Genomic DNA, 21,246 nt, shown 5'->3' on the forward strand with positions numbered 1-21,246 from the left:
ATCTTACTTCCCGCTTGAAACCATACAACTTTGCTATTGGACATTTTCCCCAAAATTCTAACTGAAGATATTAGGGGGGTCCGATACTTTTCGATGACCCTGTATATATATACAGGGTGTTTGATAGCTGATCATGCAGATGAAAGTTGGAGATAGATTGGGTGTAGCCGAGAAGAAAAGTCATGTACCATAATGTCAAATTGCCAATAGTTATCGAGTTATTAATTAAAACATGTGAGCCAACGAGCGCGTAAATAGCGGAGGGCGACCGTAGTAAGCACGTAGACATTTGATATAAGCGGAATCAGCGAGTGGTGATAGGAGAGCGCGCGCGGTGAGGGGCAACATAAACGACAAGAAGCGAGCACGCGCGACGAGGAGCGAGCGAGCGCGAACGACGAGGAGCGAGCGAGCGCAAGCGACAAGAGACGAGCGAGCGCGACGAAGGGCGAACGAGCGCGAACGACGAGGAGCGAGCGAGCTATAAGGAAAAAGCTATAAAGAAAAATCTCGCTCGCTCCTCGTCGCGCGCGATCGCCTCTTGTCGCTTACGTTGCCCCTCGCCGCGCGCGCTCTCCTTCTCGCTACATCGCTACTCGCTGACTCCGCCTGTATCAAATGTCTACGTGCTTACTGCGGACGCCCTCCGCTCTCTACGCGCTCGTTGGCTCACATGTTTTAATTAATAACTCGGTAACTATTTCCAATTTGACATTATGGTACATGACTTTTCTTCTCGGCTACACCCAATCTATCTCCAACTTTCGTCTGCATGATCAGCTATCAAACATCCTGTATATATATATATATATACATATTTTGAAACTGAAATCTTATTTATGAGAAGTTTGCCTATTTTTGTAGTTCGTAAATATATGAATTCGACGCACGCGTGGAATATTTTTTCGGGACATATTTAATATTACAATATTTGGCGCATGCTTTAACATTGTCAGACAGTTTTGTTCTGTCATGGTTTAATATTCGTACTAGTAATTGCGACTGGTTCTCATTGCTATTATATTTTCCGTCACTTATCATAGAAATTTTGTTTATCTAATTCATAATACGTTTTGATAAGTGTGATGATGTGTGATGATATGACCGTATCAAGTGCAAATTTTGATATTTTATCGATTTGATATATTTCATCCATAGAAGACCTTCCATTAGTAGTTATTAATTCTACATCTATAGTAGTTTAACATTTTTTATATATTTATTGCAATTTTCTTCTCCGTTATTAAATATAAATCAGGGTTGGGAAATAATGCGTTATTTGTAACACCATTACTGGTATCGTTGCTTTTTTGAGTAACGATTAGGTCACGCCGTTATTTTTTTGTGTCAGTAACGAAAAAGTAACGGCGATACTTTTTTGTAACTAGTAACAAAACGTCCGTTACTTTAATCGTTACTTTTTAATTTTTATAAAATTAAACTTAATTGTATTTAATTTCTATGCATTTTTCGTTTTATGCTGGATTTAGTGAGGACCAATAAAGATGGACTCACATTGTTATCCATTGGCTGTAGCTATACAGAAAGGTTTAAAAGAAACGTAAGTTGGTGTAATTTGGTTAATACATACACATGTGTATATTCATCGAGCAACATTCATCTGATCAAAACAAAAAATCAATATGTTCATATTTAATTTTACTGATTTAACTTTAGGTTTTGTACTACATTCGAAAAAGAAGAATTGATAATTGCCAGCTGTTTGCACCCCAAATTGAGTTGGTTATCCGGAGATAAGCGAAAACTTCCGCAAACGTATTTAGAAGATTTATTAGGAATTCTTTCAATTGAAAATTTTTTGATGTCTGATAAGCACAATGATAACGATGACTTTTTAAATTTCAAATAGCAAACATCAAATGAAAAATCTGCGTATGATGAATGGCAATGATTTTTAAAGTCAACAGACACTAATGTCCAAATATTAAATTCATACCCACTAATTATGAAACTTTTCATTAAGTACAACACTTAATAACATAAAATAATAAAAATATTTAAATATATATATATATATATATTTCTAATCGTCTTATGTCCGATTTCTATCTTGTCTTAGCACCTTTCTTTTAATCCTGGATTTACAAAAAAAAAAAGTAACGGAAAGTAACGAAATAAAATATCGTTATTTTCAAGTAACGGTAACGCGTTATTTTTTAAGATCAGTAACGAGTAATGGTAACGAGTTACTTTTTACCGAAAGTAACGGTAACGGTAACGAGTTACTTTTGAAAAGTAACTTTCCCAACCCTGATATAAATGTAAAAAAAGATATTGCAGTGGCTATCGTTCGACTTTGTGGCCCGACTACTAGTCTGGGTCGAAGATATAGCATGACATTAAATTAATAAGATGCGTAAAGTAAATTTGAATCGTAATTATTAAAGAACATCAGCGTAGAAAATTTAATCAAGAAATTTATTATTTCCTCGAAATGTTGGATATATTGAAATGTTTAAGAATAACTGTGTGTTGAAGTATTTCCTTCGCAAAGTAAGGGAGGATGGGGCAAATAGTGACAGATTTTTTTTTCTCCTCCGTACATACTAGTTTCAAGTTATCAAGATCAGCTGTTTTACTAAGAAGATACTTACTATCTTCAATTATACGAAAAACTGAAGTAAAAGTTCCATAAGTCAGATATAAGGGCGAAATTTTCATAAAAACCGCAACCTGCATTTTGTGACTATTTTCCCCATCCTGGGGCAAATAGTAACATCCTAAGGAGCAAATGGTGACAATCATGAAAAAAATAGTTTTTAACTCCTCAAGTTTTATTACATATACATGTAAAGAATAAATGCTTTAAAGTGTCAGGAAAAGAGTATTTAAATGAAATGATTACACATGTAAAATAAAATTTATTCTAAAAAGTATAAAACATAAATAAAATAACAATATTAAATCTCTTTGGCTGCTCTTTGCATAGTTAAACTTACTAATACAGACATGACGAAAGAAACGAACATAAAGTTGCATATTATAATTATAATAAAAAGGGCACGAACATAAAATTATTTATTATACTTATATAGAGATAACGAAAAGAACAGACATAAAATTATTACGAAACAGAATACTGCCTTTCAAAAATAAATTTCTAATTTCAGTCAAGAGGACATAGCACACATTAACAGCCATAGACTAGTATTTGTTGCTAAAAATCACAATTATTCTTTAACTGTAACTACTTCCACACTTCTAAAAAATAAAAATCATAAATAAAATAAAAACATTAAATGCTGAAGCACGAGCAATGCTACAGCCTTCTGAAACTCGAATTGATATATTTGTATGTCGTATTTTGAAACCTTTAAATAAATAAATAATTTGAATTATTTGCCTTTTTTCTGTAAAACATTTTTCAGAGGAGTCGAATTGATATACAAGTATATAGGTTAAATCACAATAAAAGAAATATGTTGCGTACAATTCTGTATAGGTTAAATCTCACTCAGGGAATCAAGAGTAAAACAATGTAAATTAAAATACCTGAATAAAGATTAGGTTATATCTTGTTTCACGAGGACAAGATTTTAGGCTTCTTCATTAGCTATATTTGACTTCATTAACTCAATCGCAATTTTTAAAGATAGTTAAATGTTTGAGAACTTACTCACTATTGACAGCCAAGACAAATGAAGAGCGAGAAATAAGAGAAATTCGAACTGTCACCCCCTGTCACTACTTGCCCCACTTTCCCTTACAGAAGAGAAGTATCAGAGTTAAAATAAATAGCTTTCCAAGATTGAGGAAAATAATCTTGCATGAAAAATAATTGTAAAAAGAAGAATAAAAAGTAATGTAAGCGAAAAGATTTTGTAATACAAGATGTCATTTGAATTTACATATTATGTATACAGAGATGGACATAAAAACTAGTTACACACGTTTCAGACTTTTATTTAATATTTATTTTATTATTCAATTATAAAGAAAAATTTCATCAACATAGATTTATTAGTTATAATACATGTGTTACATATTGTTTAACAAAGTATATACATACATACATACACATATATATATAATACAAAGTATAATAATATAATTCCGAGAAATGCTAATATAATATTTATAGATTATATATTGCACATGTGATGATCATGATAGAAATGTTTAATACAAAGTGATTTCTTACACGAAGTGCAAGTAATTATAACAATGTCGCCGCAAATATCGCATGTTACTTTATTAGATTTCTTTTTAAACCAAAAGTCTGCAGATGTTTCGAACTCTGGTGGTTTCTCTTCTATATAACTACTTTTATGCCATGCATATCTGATTAAGTTTCTATACCTTGGTCACGAAAATTGGTAATTTGTTAAAGATTGCAATTTTAAGATATTATCGCAAGCATGAAGTTTTAATCCCAAATCTAAAAGTACCACCGTATCCGCAAAATATTTAAAAAATTTTTCCATAAGCGGAAACCATACACATCTAATGGTTGTCTTTGACCTGTTGTTCCTGCGGGTATAGTTAAAAGAACGATAATTTCTGCAAAATTTTGTCTATTTCTTTGAATTAAATCTAGACAGTGACCAGTCCACGAATCCAACAATAAAACAAATTTAGACCAAACGTTTGGAAAATAAACATCTCTTAACCAAATCTCAAAATGATATGATGTTAATTTCCCTGATTTAGATGTCATAGCAAAAATATTATTTTCTCTAAACATTGTTTCTTATACTTTTGAGCCAAATGTTCCGGTAGATTCTTTTAAAACAATAAAAAGAGGCGATAATAATTTACCGTCTGCTATAATTGTTGGTTGTATTGTGTAGCTATGTGTTGTCGCTGATATCGATTGTACTGCGCACTCTACATTTTTGGTACCTTCTATTGCCAAAGAACGACCAATATGAAATTCTAGTTGAAAACCGCTTTGCTCCGAATTATATACTGGGTGATCCGAAATTCCAGCATTCGGAGTACAGGACATGATACTTCATGCTAAAACAAACAACTTTTTCTTTTAGCAAAATTGCGTCCGACAAGTAGTTTTTGCAGGAGAGCGTGTTAAATTTAACGAATAATCGCTTTTGTCTATGTAGCGCTCAGGACCGGCGCGCGCACTTCACTCGCGTGTACCTAGTCCGTGATTAGTAATCATAAGTAGTGTCTTTTAAGACGCTCATAAGGTTCTGTTGTGGTTAGTTTACGACATTTCAAGACTGTGCTTAAGACAATTTTAAATAATAAGAATCAATTATGAACAATACCGAGATTTGACCTGCTTTCGTATTTGTATTGCTTAAATAATGAAAAGTTAATAAAATAAGTACTGCCTTTATTTCTTACGTAATAAATGAATAAAATATTGTCTGGTTGCACAATATTATCTGAAAATAAAGACAAATGTAAATAGTAATATGTTTCGCGAGCTGTGAGCGTTTTATTATTTCTAATATAAATATTGCACAATTACGTGATAATGAAATAGTATCATTAAACTTAAAGAATAAAATTTACTGATCAAGCGTATACATAGGAGTATACATATTTGTAACAGTGATTAAAAGTAAAATATTTGAATTAACGTCTTTTAAGAGCTCTCTTTTTATTGTTTTATAATAGAAAATACAAAGAACTTATTTAAAATTCAAATTGTGTGATATACTCACGTCACAGACTACATTAATTTATTATTGCTTATGCACGTTAGCCTTTCAATACATACTTTCCTTACATGTTTCGATTGTTGCGAGGAATATTGCTATAGCCTCAATGATTTATTTTCTTAACCAACTTGACCATTGAGGCTATAGTAATATTCCTCGCAATAATTAAAACATGTAAGGAAAGTACGTATTGAAAGGCTAACGTGCATAAGCAATAATAAGTAAATGTAGACCGTGACGTGAGTATATCACACAATTTGATTTTTAAATAAGTTCTTTGTATTTTCTATTATAAAACAATAAAAAGAGAGCTCTTAAAAGGCGTTAATTCAAATATTTTACTTTTAATCACTGTTACAAATATGTATACTCCTATGTATACGCTTGATCAGTAAATTATTCTTTAAGTTTAATGATACTATTTCATTATCACGTAATTGTGCAATATTTGAAATAATAAAACGCTCACAGCTCGCGAAACATATTACTATTTACATTTGTCTTTATTTTCAGATAATATTGTGCAACCAGACAATATTTTATTCATTTACTACGTAAGAAATAAAGGCAGTACTTATTTTATTAACTTTTCATTATTTAAGCAATACATACGAAAGCAGGTCGAATCCCAGTATTGTTCATAATTGATTCTTATTATTTAAAATTGTCTTAAGCACAGTCTTGAAATGTCGTAAACTAGTCACAACAGAACCGTATGAGCGTCTTAAAAGACGCTACTTATGTTTATTAATCACTGACTAGGTACACGCAAGCGAGGCGCGCGCGCCGGCCCTGAGCGTTACATAGACGATACAAGAGCGATTATTCGTTAAATTTAACACGCTCTCCTGCAAAAACTACTTGTCGGACTCAATTTTGCTAAGGAAAGGAAAAAGTAGTTTGTTTTAGCATAAAATGTCATGTCCTGTACTCCGAATGTGGGAATTTCGGATCACCTAGTATATTCTCAACTCCAAAAAATTCAATATGATATTTAACATTTTGAATAAATCTGTTGCTTTCTGTTTCAAAGTATTCTTTAGATTGTATAGATTTCTTTGTAATAAATTTTGTAACTTTCCGCGATACAATTTTGTATGTTATTTTTAAATTTCTTACCCATGTATGTGAAGCTGTATATCCTTCAACATTTGCTTCCTTTTGCGTTTGAAGGCCTCATCGAGTAATATTGATGAATTAATGTTCCTCTGCCCAGAGCTTCTTAAAATGTCTGTAATGTGTACGAAGAAATTTTTGTTAGTTTCTCCGATCTACTCCCGTCTCTGTGCACTTGTTCTTCCCATCGTCGCATCGACGTACGGATGTCACTTTACGGAATCTATGTTTAACGCTGTGCAGTGATCTTTTCTTATCTTTATTAATAATCCAAAATTCCACTGCCCTTCTTTTATATGTTATTGGGATTTGATCGTTGATACATATCATTTCCTTCACATTATATCCTGTATCTTCTTTTTTTCTTCATTTACTTCCGTTTCCGATATCGAATGAATTTTGAAAATCAAGAGACTCCTCTTGTTCTATTTCATATTTGTCTTCATAAATATCTTGTAACATGGATTCTATTTTTCCTTTCACTTCTATTTCTTCATTTATAATAGGAGGATTACCCAGACAGCACTACAATATTGCAGCAATATTGAAGCAATATTATAATATCGTAGCAATATTACAAAATTACAAGGTTATTATATAATATTCCAGCAATATTATCACAATATTACAGAGTGATATATCAGATTACAATATCACTGGAATATTACTGCAATGTTACAATGTGACTATCGTATGGCAACATAGTGACAATATTACAACAATATTGCGAGATGATAAATCTCATTGCAATATCACAGGAATATTGCCGCTATATTCCAGCATGATAGACCGTTACGTAATATTTCTGAATATTGCAGTAATACTTCAATGTGATATATCTGTTACGTCCTGTAGATTTAATTAGCAAAAATTCTTTCCCCTCGCGGATTTATATTCTCCTAATATAACTATAATAGGAATATATACATATATAAATATAAATTAGGAAACAGACCCATCTGGCGAACAGCCGTCGCGCCAAATGAAAGGCGATTCGGGAAAATTCCATAACAGGAAACAATGCCCTGTTGTAAAAACCTATACCTGGGTAGTGTTCGCCAAGTGTGTCCGTCGTCCCAGCTATAAAAACTTGAAACTCCGCGCTAATAAACCTTCAGTGAAACAAAGCAACTCAGAGCATTCCTGCTCTAAAACTTGAAACTCACATCTTCCCAATCCAAAACCATATGTGCCCAATCAGTCAACCAACAAAGCCTATTTCACTGATAGTCGTAAAATCTGATCCCAGCCTTTGATTTACGGCATTTTGATTTTTCCAGCCGTCCACTTGTATACATTTCTCTATCTCAAGAACCCACCACCTCTACGCTTGTCGCGCCTAACTCATTCAGCCAATCATATATCCACCTAAAACTATGAGACACTCACGCTCCACCCTTTAGCCCTTCCATATTCATATCTCCAAAAACTAACTGTCTCCTCCCACGATGTCTTTTAACTTTGCTAATGGCTGAGACTTTTTCCCACTAAGACCAATCCACCCCTTCCTCAAAGGCCATCTCTCTACCCACCCTGATAGCTTCTGCCTCCGATTATCACTATAAAAACCGCGGTAATCCGCCTCCGCGGACTCTTCTACTTCAACTTCTACCGTTACTTCTATTCTGAGAGACAGAAAGAGCAGATTCACATAGATTCTAGATTCAAAAATCAGACTTGTAAAAACACGTCCTTAGACTCAAATTCGTCTTCGGTTTTGTTTCGGCACTACACATACTCTTACGTCCTCTGTCTTATTTTTTTTTTGGGGACAAAAATAAAAATTTAGAATCAGTGCTGTTGTGCCATAATTGAACAATTGGAAGGGAGTCGCACAACCCATCCCAACCTACAGAGCAGGAGCCGCCTATCAACCGTTATATCTTGTTCATTTCTCGCATCCCAGGAATCACCAGTAAATTACATTTTCTTTGCTTACTAACTCTTTACTCATATTCCTTCCTTTTTTTTTTTATTTCCTCCTTCTTTCACTTCTCATACACACATATACACATACACAGTCATTCATCAATTGTATTAAACCGCGCCGTAATTCATTTTGTTATTATACTCATTTTAATAAATCTGTTTATATTTCATTCTTTTTCCAATTAATTTCAAAATCACATATACCCTTCCAACAGTCAACTCATGGTCCTATCCCCGGTAAAGGGATTCGCGTCCCTGACCGAAAAACGGACCGCTCGTCGTACGTCGGTGCCCGAGTAAAGGGACCCGTCGGGTCCCTGACCCGTTCACTGATACGCGTGTACGAACGAGGTTCGCCTTACTCGCGAACGAAAGGGTTGCGTTCCTCCTCTAGGACGTAACATATCAATCTACAATATCGCAGGAATATTATAACAATGTTGCGAAGTGATATATCAGACAGATTGAATAAATCAGCATTATAAAGTGAAAAAACGTTAGAAAAATCGATATAAGGTGAAATTCGTGATTTCGGCTGCAATGTTGAGTCCGCCGTATTGAAAAAAATTTAGAAATAAAACTACCCACATATTTTTAAGGTACAAATGTTAATAACGCGATCTTTGTAGTTTCCGGTATAAAATAACAATTTTTTTTAAGAAATCAATGATTTTCATAAAAGACAGACTGAAGAAAATACGCCGTTTTGTTTAGATCTAAATGGTCAAATTGTAAAAAGCTTACCCGAAAACTCTTACAAAAATTATTCCCGAAAAGAATTATTAGCGATTATTTTAATATCTGTTAGCTCAAAGTTTATAGTCACGCTATTGACGGTTGCTGTACTGAGTTTCAGAATCCTTTACTGAATAGGACATAAAATTTTTTCGATTTGCGAAAAGTTCTTATTGAGAACTTCTATAAACATTATTCTTTATTGCTATCATTATTGCTATCATTATATTTATATTTCTATTATTGAAAATTGTCTTATATACATACAGGGTGCACGATTTATCTGAAGACATTGAAATATCTCGAGAACTATGCATTGGATAAAAAAAAGTGGTTAATGAAAGTTGTTAGTCTCGAAGGGGGACATCCAATGATACCAAACTCGACCTCCCACCCCACCCCCTGGGGGTAACTTTGAAATCTTAAATGGAAACCCCCATTTTTTATTGCAGATACGGATTCTACGCCACAAAATACGTAAATTTTGTCCGAAACTTTTTTTTATTCGTGATAGATGGCGCTGTAATCGCAAAAAATTATATTTTCCGCAATTCTCCAGAAATGATCATTGGATTGAGAAATAAAAAATACCTGTTCAATATTTTTAAAGAACATAATAAAAGTTATTCCCCCCCCATCCTGTCGGGGTAGGGTGGGTGATAACGTTCAAATCTCAAATGGAGACCCATAATTTTCATTGCAGAATTAGATTGTACGTGAAATTTTTATTGAAACAATTTTTTTCATTCGTGATAGATAGCGTTGAATTTTTCCGAGAAACTACTTTTAGCGTTACACAGGAACAACGACGAGGACGTAGTAGTTTTATATTCCCTTCGTGTGCTTTTTTAATGTGAGTCCCCTTGCCTCTCACTGTTCAATTAATTAAGGTAAGTGTTAGAAATTTTTACCTTCAACTTCAATACACTTATTGATCCTTTTTTCAAATGACTGTACACAGGATAGAAGCATATCTGCGGGAGTTTCAGCGCAAGCGTTTCTTATGCGTTCTACCATGTTTTCACGAGTTGTTGGCACTTGTTGATAAACCTTATCTTTTAGGTAACCCCACAGAAAGAAATCCGGCGATGTCAAATCAGGCGACCTAGCAGGCCAATTAATCGGGCCACCTCTGCCAATCCACCGACCATTGTAATCACGGTCTAATACTTCCCGTGATCATTTCTGGAGAATTGCGGAAAATATAATTTTTTGCGATTACAGCGCCATTTATCACGAATAAAAAAAAAGTTTCGAACAAAATTTACGTATTTTGTGGCGTAGAATCCGTATCTGCAATAAAAAATGGGCGTTTCCATTTAAGATTTCAAAGTTGCCCCCAACCCCCACCCCCAGGGGGTGGGGTGGGAGGTCGAGTTTGGTATCATTGGATGTCCCCCTTCGAGACTAACAACTTTCATTAACCACTTTTTTTTATCCAATGCATAGTTCTCGAGATATTTCAATGTCTTCAGATAAATCGTGCACCCTGTATATATATACGTTAATATTACATCTGTATTTTTATTATAAAAATGATAATGATAAGATACTGATTTTAATAAAAACTTTTTAGCAATTATGGTTCATAGCATCTTACAAATCTTATAAAATTTATGATTCTGGAGCTATGATTACCGAAAATATTTGCGTTTTGAGTTAACAGATAAGCGATATATCAGACAATATCATTGGATTATTACTGCAATGTTACAATGTGACTATCATATGGCAACATAGTAGCAATATTACAACATTATTGCGCGATGATAAATCTCATTGCAATATCACAGGAATATTGCCGCTATATTCCAGCATGACAGACCGCCACGTAATATTCTTGATTATCGTCGCAGTACTGCAGTGTGAAACAATTTATATACAGGGTGTCCCATTTTAATGTCACATCACAAATATCTCAGAAACACTGCGTTAAATAAAAAAATGTTTCAGACAAAAGTTGTTTAGCTTGAAGGAGGACAAGAAAGCAATAGCATTTTGTTTATAAATGGCGCCACTTTTGAGATATTCACTGACAATTAATTTTCATAAATGGAAATCCGAATTTTTTATTATATTTTCTTTTTCTATCAATTAATTTGAACAATTTTTGTCTGAAACATTTTTTTATTTGGTTAATATTTTTTGAGATATTTAAGGAAAACTTGGTAACTTTTTCAACATTTAACTTACGATATCTCGCTAACTATTCGTCGATAGAAAAAATAGTATTAGACTTTTTTACTTTACTTACTATCAAGAATATATTATTATAATAGTGCCCTAACTTTTGTTAACTTATCGACCTTTGGAAATTTCAAAATTATTAAATTAATAAAAGTTAAGGCACTATTAATATATTTTTGATATTAAATAAAATAAAAAAGTCTAATGCTATTTTTTTTGTCGACGAATAGTTAGCGAGATATCGTAAGATAAATGTTGGAAAGTTACCAAGTTTTCCTTAAATATCTCAAAAAATATTAAGCAAATAAAATATGTTTCAGACGAAAGTTGTTCAAATTAATTGGTAGAAAAAGAAGATATAATAAAAAGTTGGGATTTTCATTTATAAAAATTGATTGTCAGTGAATATCTTGAAAGTGGCGCCATCTAATAACAAAATGCTATAGCTGTCTTATGTCCCCCTTCAAGTCAAACAACTTTTGTTTGAAACATTTTTTTATTTAACGCAGTGTTTCTAAAGCGTGGTCTACAATGGCCGTAATAATAAGCCATAATAATAAGAAGAAAGCGTGAACAGCAAGAAATGGACCAACCACAGTTGATTATTTTTGTCATAATCGACTGTGATTGGTTTATTTCTTACCGCTTACCCTTACTTCTTACTGCTTACTGCCATTGTAGACCACGCTTGAGATATTTTTGCGAGATTTATGCCTAGGACATTAAGTATTTTTGCAATATTGCTGTGATATTTATGCAATATTTCAGTAATATTCCTGCAATATTGCAGCAACATTTAAGAAATTTTGTAGCAACATTCCTGCATGATTGCAGTAATATTTCGGCAATATTTTGCAATTTTTCTGCAGTATTATGGCTATATTTCATAGGTATTCCTACAAGATTGTGGCGATATTTCAACAACATTGTGGCAATAGTCCTGTGATGTTGTGACAATATTCCTACAACATCATAACAATATTCCCGCAATATTTCTGCGAGACTTATGCCTAGGACATTAAATATTTCTGCAATATTGTTGTCATATTTATGCAATATTTTAGTAATATTCCTGTAACATTTCTGTAATATTCCTGCAATATTGCGGTGCTATGTGGGTAGTTTCAGGGAAATTTAAAGATGTAAATACTGCGTGTAGAAGCGTTACAACGTTGACCGGATTAAACCGCATTTTACCTTAAAAGTTATAAACATTGCACATACACTTATGTTAAAAATATGATAAATCACAATGCTAAAAAAGTAGTAAGATTTTATTATTGGATATAACATTTTTATCAAATTCTGTACCTTTTTTTATAAAGTCTAACTTCGTGAAATATGTTTCAGCAGATAACACCTAACAGAATCACGTTGTATGATATACTGGCAAAATCTTTTGAGATCTGTACTATACAGCTTTCCCATAAAAATGATGAAAAGGAGCAAGAAATTTTCCTGTACAACTCTGTAACAAAAGAAATAATTAAACAAAAAGCAAATAAACAAAGAGATATGTGGGAAATATTAATATTCCCAAATATTACAATATATTGAGAGAAATTTTAAACATAGGGATATATACTTACAAAATTGCAGTCACAAATAATATGTAGTGAAACAATGGAACGTATAAAACTATTAACGTTCGCTGCGATGCCTATTAGATTTTATATTATCAAATGTAACATATATCTCCATCCCACATCATGTTTATTCATTATTGCATAAACGGCTGACAATATGTTTCCCTGCACTCTGGATACAAACTTTACACATGGTCCATGATATGCCTATATAACATGTTTACAGTTAAGACCAACATCATACGTACAGTTTTGCAACGCATGATTTCATCAATGCGATATTTTTAGTATATGTAATCTATGGAATATTTGCGGTAATAAACATGACCTTAGAACTCTCATCTTGCAACTATGTGTATCGCTTCCGTCATAGCAATTACATCAACAGTAATTATAATCATGCACTACAAAAATAGGCAAACTTCTCATAAATAAGATTCCAGTTTCAAAAAAAAGATATATATATATATATATATACCTTTTCATGAAAACAAAGTGTGGGAATATATGACTATTGTCGTGCAACTAAAATAATTAATTTTATTGTTGTTGTCATATATTGAAATGTTTATGATTATATATTCTGCATATCAGTACTATCTTCCAGTCTCTTACTATGCAGAAGTTCGAAGAGACGTGTTACGTACACTTGTCGCATGATACAGGTGGCTACATATGGCGTTACGGATATGTAGACGTGTTCCCACGTATTTTTTGAAAAGTCCATATGTCGGAAAATGGCTTTATTATACATAGATGAATTCGGAATAAAAAATCGTTTCATTTCGTGGAAACGAAATTTTTCAATCATAAAAAAATTGGTAAGTGGTGGGAGTATGTTTAACATTTTAGCATTTTTTTTTAAACGGAAAACGCCATTATAAAACTCTTCAAACAATTGAATTTTTGTTAAAAGAGCTTTTTATTTCTTATACTTTTGACAATGCATGCTCCGAAAGAAAAAACCCGATTTTCCTTCCCCCTAAATATGCCATTGAGCACGTATAAAAAAATACGTGTCCTTTATTTTAGTCTACATTACAACATATTTCAAGCTCATCTGAATCGGAGAGGGACGGATCCATGTGTTTTCTTGTCAGTTAAAAATGAATTCTTTTACGAACGACATTGTAGATTGGAATAGTGGATCTCTTAACACATGCTGCTATCCAGCCGGATTACACAATAGGTCTCTCTATTGGTGAACTTATCTGTGAATATGTTGATGGACGTTTTACTATAGAAGAAACAATTTTAGCGGCATATTACATAGGCACAGCATTTGAGCAGGCTAAGTTGCAGGTTTTAATGACTTTGGAATTTATTAATTATTAATTTTCGCTATCCTTAGGTGAAGAGATATATATCAATCATTTGTATGTACAAAGCAATACATAAAATTAATCACCATTCCACAGGTTAATGACATTACTGCGAATCGATGTAAATACCTTAAAATTGTTAGGACAAAAATCTTGAAGCATTTCAGCCGAATATTACCAACGGAACCTTCAAAAAGCCGCAGAGTAACGCAGTTGGGTAAACCACAAAGTAAACGCGACTTGACTGAGACTGCTGCAGAATATTATGCAGACAATATCCTGAATCCAATACCATTAAAAGAAATTATAACTTTGATATCGAAAAGCACGGTACTCGTCGACATAGTACCGCACAATGCTTTTCAATCGATTATGACAAATTTGCTAGAATCAACGATAACATTCATTCCATTATATAAACGCGGCCAGAAACATACCATACAAAGCTTTTTAGAAGGAATTGGAGATCTTTATAATGTAGGACTTCAACCACAGATTGCAAATTTGTATCCACCAGTGCAATTTCCTGTTAGTCGCGGAACACCAATGATATCTCCTCTTATTAAGTGCGTCACCTTTCTCCTATATATAAGAAAAAGACTCACATTTCTTTATTTACATTATTTATTCTACAATAATATTGCAGATGGGATCATTCTGAAGACTATTATGTATTCCGTTATAAGGAGAAAAATAAAATTTTCAGCACTGAAAGAATCATCACTATTACACCCGATGATGAGGACTTCGAATATATGTATGGTCACGTGATAGATGAAAGAATTTTGTTACCTGTTACGAGTTGCCTTTACGAAATTTGGCGTACAATTGGCTCATTGAATGGCACTGACCATAAAAACATACCGATTGTATTTGAAAATATTAAATTCGTACGTGCTACTCATTTATCAAAACGAGATAAGCTGGAATTAACACTTGTGATCCAAGAAAGTAAATACTTTTGCAATTACTAGAGAATCGACTCTTTATATTCCTCTTCAGTCATATTGTGATGGAATATTAACTATATATAATCGACACTAAAAAATGAAATAAAATCAGTGAAAGTTGCAACGATACTCAACCCTCAAAAGAGAAAATAAGCAACAATAATTGATTTCAGAGGAAGAGCGGGATTATTTTGTAATAATCATAATATTCTTACAGGCAATAATACTTTCCAGATTCTCGAGAAAAGCAATGTAGTTGTTAGTGGTATCGTGAGGCTCCCTAACAATATCGCGAAGGAGAGGCTACAGTTTTTAGCTAAGAGTGACGATGCTGAGGAATGCATGAATACGTCAGATATTTACAAAAAACTACGAGTCTGTGGCTATCAGTATACCGGTTGGTATCGCTCGTTGAAAAGCGCCTCAATTAATGGGAGCGTAGGACATATCAAGTGGTCATCAAATTGGGTGGTGTTCATCGACAATATGATGCAAATGAAAAGCCTGCCGCTTGACTCGAGAAATGTTATATACATAACGACTCATATTCGCAAATTGGTAATCGATCCCGAATTTCACATAAGGCAGCTTCCTAAACTTTCAATAGAAGAGAGAAGTAAGTTAGCGCTCAGTTTTTATTTTGAAACAATTCCATATTCCAACATAATCCGCTCTATTCTCTCTCTCCTCCCTCTCCCTATCTCTCCCCCTCCCCCTCTCCCTCTTCCTCCCCCTCTTCCTCCCCCTCTTCCTCTCCATCTCTTTTTCCCACTCACTGTCCCTCTCCCTCTCCTTCTCCCTCTCCCCTCCTTCCCCTCCCCTCCCCACCTCCTTCCCCTCTCTCTCTCATCTCAAATTTTATTATAGACATACCTGTGCGTATCTACGACTCTCTCGATGCCATTGTATCCGGAGGTATAGAAATTTATGGACAGAGGTTCGTAGCCATATCACGTCGGCCAGCAAACATCAAACCTGTGCATGAGGAATACAAGTTCATTGGTTACCGCGATCATACTACGATCTCCTTAAAAGATGCAGTGCAAATATCAATACAAATCGCACTTGAATGTCACGAATTGAGAAACGTCAAAGTGATCGAGGTCGTTGAAGACGATGACAAAATTTTGCTGGAGGATCTAATTACTCCAATTATACACGAAGTTCTAAGCAACTTGCCGTTAGTACAATCTAATCTCACGTTGGTTGCGACGAAAAATAGATTCCACAGTTCCTTATTACCTGAAAATCTATTAGTCATACAACCTAACAATGTATTGAAGGATGATACGTTCCTAATGGTCATTGGCGTCGGAATATTAACGAAAGGTGGACACACATTACTATCCAATGTAATGGCTGGAGGTTTTCTGTTTACCCGGGAGGATCTTAACGCCACGTACGACAACGAGCTTTTGCAACAGTACAATTTGAATATTATTTTAGAGAAACGCACAGAACGGGAATCGGTGTTACTTTTAAGAAAGACACAAAATGTTATAATGAGACGAGAAGTCGTGTACATAAATAATTACGAGTTCTCGTGGATCAAAAAGCTTAAATCCGTAATGGAGGTTGTCGACGAGACGAACTCAAGAATAACACTCGTTGCTGAAGGTGATCCTGAAAGCGGTGTTTTAGGATTTGTAAATTGTTTGCGAAGGGAACCAGGCGGCAAAACAGTTAGATGTGTCTTCATTCAAGACGAACACGCGTGCAAGTTCTCCTTGCAAACACCTTTCTACATGAATCATTTACTACTTGATTTACCAATGAACGTCTTACGTCCGGGCAAAGTTTGGGGTTCTTACAGGCATTTGCCATTACCGCCTCCGGAACCGGTACTTGTGCAATGCGGTTATGTCACTCAGGCGGTAAGTAAATGTTTATAGGAAAACTGAAATATATGTAAAGTTTTGTCTACCCCAGTGTACGGCAAAACGCACAAGAAAATAATTCGATTCGTTTCAACTAACATTTCTTTACAACTAAAGGTTTCTGCACAAATTAAATAGAAAGTGGATCCCAGTCAATTTCGCTAAAAATGTAGTATGTCATTTTTTATGGCTTTCTGATCAAAAGACGCCATGGACACAAAACTAAAAAATGGCCAGATCTCGAGATATTGAGGGCCAAAGACTGACCATGTGCCGTTGAAGGGCATTCAGGCTGTTGTGGGGCATTTGCTGGCTCATTTATTTTATATTGATAGTGTTTATAGTATTCTCTTATCTTCACTTATAAACACTATAACATAAATGTATTGGGTATGGGAATAAGTTTCCGCCCTTTTCAGAAAGATATCGTTAGGTACTAATTTCGTGTTTGTTGGAAGTGCTATACTTGTGTTTTGAAGATGAATTTGTGAACTTTGAATCACAGTAGTAAACATTCGTTTGAAACGTAAACATAATTCTTTTCTTGCGTTGAAAATGGCAACATTTACCTCAACGAAGCAGCATTTGCAGGAAGTGTTACTTCATTACTATATTCTGAAGAAAAGTGCTGCTGAAATGCATCGAATGCTTGTTGATATTTACGGCGATCATGCTCCGTCGAGTATTAGAATATAAAGAGTGGTTTCGGCGTTTTCGAAGTGGTGATTATGACGTGAACGACCGAGGACGCGAAGGGACACCTAACAAATTCAAAGATGCATAACTGCAAGATTTACTCGAAGAAGATCCAAGTTGAACGCTCGTAGATTTTTCAAACGAGTTAAATATTAATAGATCTACCGCCAGAAAGCATTTACATGCGTTGGGAATAGTTCAAAAGTCAGGAAATTGAGTGCCACATAAATTGAAGGAGAGAGACATTGAAAAACGTCTGATAACGTGCGAGATGCTGCTTCAAAGACAAAAAAGGAAGGGTTTTCTGCATCGAATTGTCACTAGCGATGAAATATGGATCTACTACAACCCCAACGACTGAAATCATATGTGATGCCAAGTGAATTAGGTCCATCAATTTCAAAACGAAATATCCACGGTTCGAAAGTTATATTATGCATCTGGTGGGATCAAAAGGGCGTTATTTATTATGAGCTTCTAAAACCGTCCAAAACCATCACTGGCGATCGTTACCGACTGCAGTTAATACATTTCAACCGAGCATTAAACGAGAAACGACCGGAATGGGATAATAGACATAACCAGCTGATTTTGCTACACGACAATGCTAGGCCCCACGTTGCAAAACCGGTCCAAAAATACTTGGAAGGATTGAATTGGGAAATCTTGCCTCACCCGCCGTATTCATCAGATAATAACCTTTTTAAACAAAAAGGTAAAAAAAGGCGCCAAGTACAAGTGCAACACGTATTGTGCTATTTTTAGAAATTTCAAATTCAAATTATTTTTTTTAAGTATATACCAGGTGTGTCGGTAATTCCTTTCCGGTTTTTTCGCTAAAGAAAACACGTTATTTACAATGGATAGTTAAAATATATTTATTCAAAGTATTGGCCATTTGATTCTATACATTTTGTCCATCTCTCAGGCAATTTATGGATATCATTCCAAAAGAACTGTTTCTCCTTTGAGCTAAACCATTCATCGAGCCATTTTTTAACTTCTTCGAAATCGGCGAAGTACTGCTCTGCAAGCGCGGGCCCCATCGATGAGAAAAGATGGTAATCGGATGGAGCCAGGTCTGGAGAGTACGGCGGGTGCGATAAAACTTCCTATCCAAGTGATTTCAACACTTCTTTGACTGGTTTTGCTGTATGAGACGGCGCGTTGTCATGCTGCAAAATCACCTTATCATGTCTTTGAGCGTATTGTGGACGTTTTTCGATCAATGCACAGTTCAAATTGATCATTTGTTGTTGGTAGCGATCAGTATTAACTGTTTCTCCAGGTTTCAACAGTTCATAATATATGACACCAACCTGGTCCCACCAGACACAGAGCATGGTCTTGCGACCAAAGCAATTTGGCCTTGCAGTCGATGGGCCGCCTTCGCCAGGTGATAACCATGATTTTTTTCGCTTGGGATTTTCGAAATAAATCCATTTTTCATCACCCGTTACTATTCGATGCAGAAATGAGTTCCTTTCATACTTTTGAAGCAGCGTTTCACTGACGATTTTTCGATTTTCCAATTGCCTGTCATTCAATTCATGTAGCACCCATCTTCCCATCTTTTGGATCTTTCCCATCGCTTGTAATCGTTTACAAATTGCTACTCGGCTCACATTCAACTTTTCTGCCAATTGTTTTTGAGTTTGTGTTGGGTCTTCATCCAATAACTCCTGCAATTCCGCATCTTCAAACGTTTTCGGCCTATCGGGACGTTTTTTGTCTTGAACGTTGACATCACCACATTTGAATTGTCGAAACCACGTTTCACATGTTCTTATGGTTGGAGTATGCTCACCATAAGTCTCTACCAGCAAACGATGACTTTCAGCGGCTTTTTCCTTTTGATTAAACAAGAAAAGTAATGCGTGCCGCAAATGCACGTTTTCAGGCACAAAACTCGACATTTTCAAAAAATTATTAATCTATAACGCTGTTATTTTGGCGGAAAGTAACTTGTGCAGTTTTGAGGTTAATGTCAGTAGAATAAAATGACATTTGTATCAAATCATAACATTGCATACTTATGGTTAGTGACATCTGTTACAAAAACCGGAAAGTAATTACCGACATACCTGGTATATGTACATAAGTTTTTAAAAGTAAAACTTATACAAAAAAAGTGATATATTAAAACAGTAGCGCCAATTGAGAAATCGTATACTTAATATTTTTAGAAATCTCAAAATCAAATTATTTCCTTTTTTTAAGATATATATTATGTACAGAACATAAGTTTTTACAATTAAAAATGATATCATGTTATAAAAATTTAACACGTTTATTAATAGTGACCAATATTTAATTTATTATTATTTATTATAACACTGAGTTATATGATTGTTTTACTTGTTATTATAATGTACTTAACATAACTTTTTACAAGTAAAAGTGATATCGTGTTATAAAATTTTAACACGTTTATTAATAGTGTTCAATATTTAAAAAAGATATCTTTTTAAAGGTTATTATTACAAATTCAAATTATATTTTTTAAGTATATATGTGTACATAACATAAGTTTTTACAAGTAAAACTTATACAAAAGAAGTGATATATTAAAACAGTAACGCCAACTGAGAAATCATATACTTAATATTTTTAGAAATCTCAAATTCAAATTATTTCCTTTTTTTAAGATATATATTAATTATGTACATAACATAAGTTTTTACAAGTAAAAATGATATTTATTAGAACACTGAGTTATATGATTATTTTACTTGTTATTATAATGTACATAACATAAGTTTTTACAAGTAAGAATTATATCGTGTTATAAAAATTTAACACGTTTATTAATAGTGTCCAATATTTTAAAAAGATATCTTTTTAAAGGTTATTATTATTCAAGAAAATTCAAGAAAAACTAACTACAAAAGATGTCAATAACATAAATTTTTACAAAATTTATCATTATTTATTAGAACACTGAGTTATATGATTATTTTACTTGTTATTATAACAAATTAATTATTATAACAATGCAATAAAAAATATTTAATTCAAAAAATCTTGGCGCGGCTGCACCAAAAACTATATCGAACTAAAACTTGTTTAATACATACATGACAGCATTTTTATTGTAATAAAATGTACTTGTAAATTCTCTGTCCATATATACGGTGTAATGTTTTATATCTAATTTGACTTTTATGTATATACATCTTCGATATAGTTTTTGGTGCAGC

At 33.8% G+C, this 21,246-nt stretch overlaps 1 protein-coding gene across 1 annotated transcript in view; it reads left to right on the top strand.

Annotated features, from left to right (window-relative positions):
- The window catches only part of LOC105191040 (fatty acid synthase), a 102,934-nt gene that overhangs the window by 60,188 nt on the left and 21,500 nt on the right, over positions 1–21,246 (top strand). The window contains exons 9-13 of the mRNA XM_025304546.1: positions 14,336–14,503; positions 14,620–15,089; positions 15,170–15,474; positions 15,691–16,089; positions 16,341–17,347. Of these exons, the coding sequence (XP_025160331.1) occupies positions 14,336–14,503; positions 14,620–15,089; positions 15,170–15,474; positions 15,691–16,089; positions 16,341–17,347 (2,349 nt within the window). The remainder of the gene's footprint in view (positions 1–14,335; positions 14,504–14,619; positions 15,090–15,169; positions 15,475–15,690; positions 16,090–16,340; positions 17,348–21,246) is intronic.

This window comes from Harpegnathos saltator, unplaced genomic scaffold (assembly GCF_003227715.2).
Source record: "Harpegnathos saltator strain DR-91 unplaced genomic scaffold, Hsal_v8.6 scaffold625, whole genome shotgun sequence".
Taxonomy (NCBI): domain Eukaryota; kingdom Metazoa; phylum Arthropoda; class Insecta; order Hymenoptera; family Formicidae; genus Harpegnathos; species Harpegnathos saltator.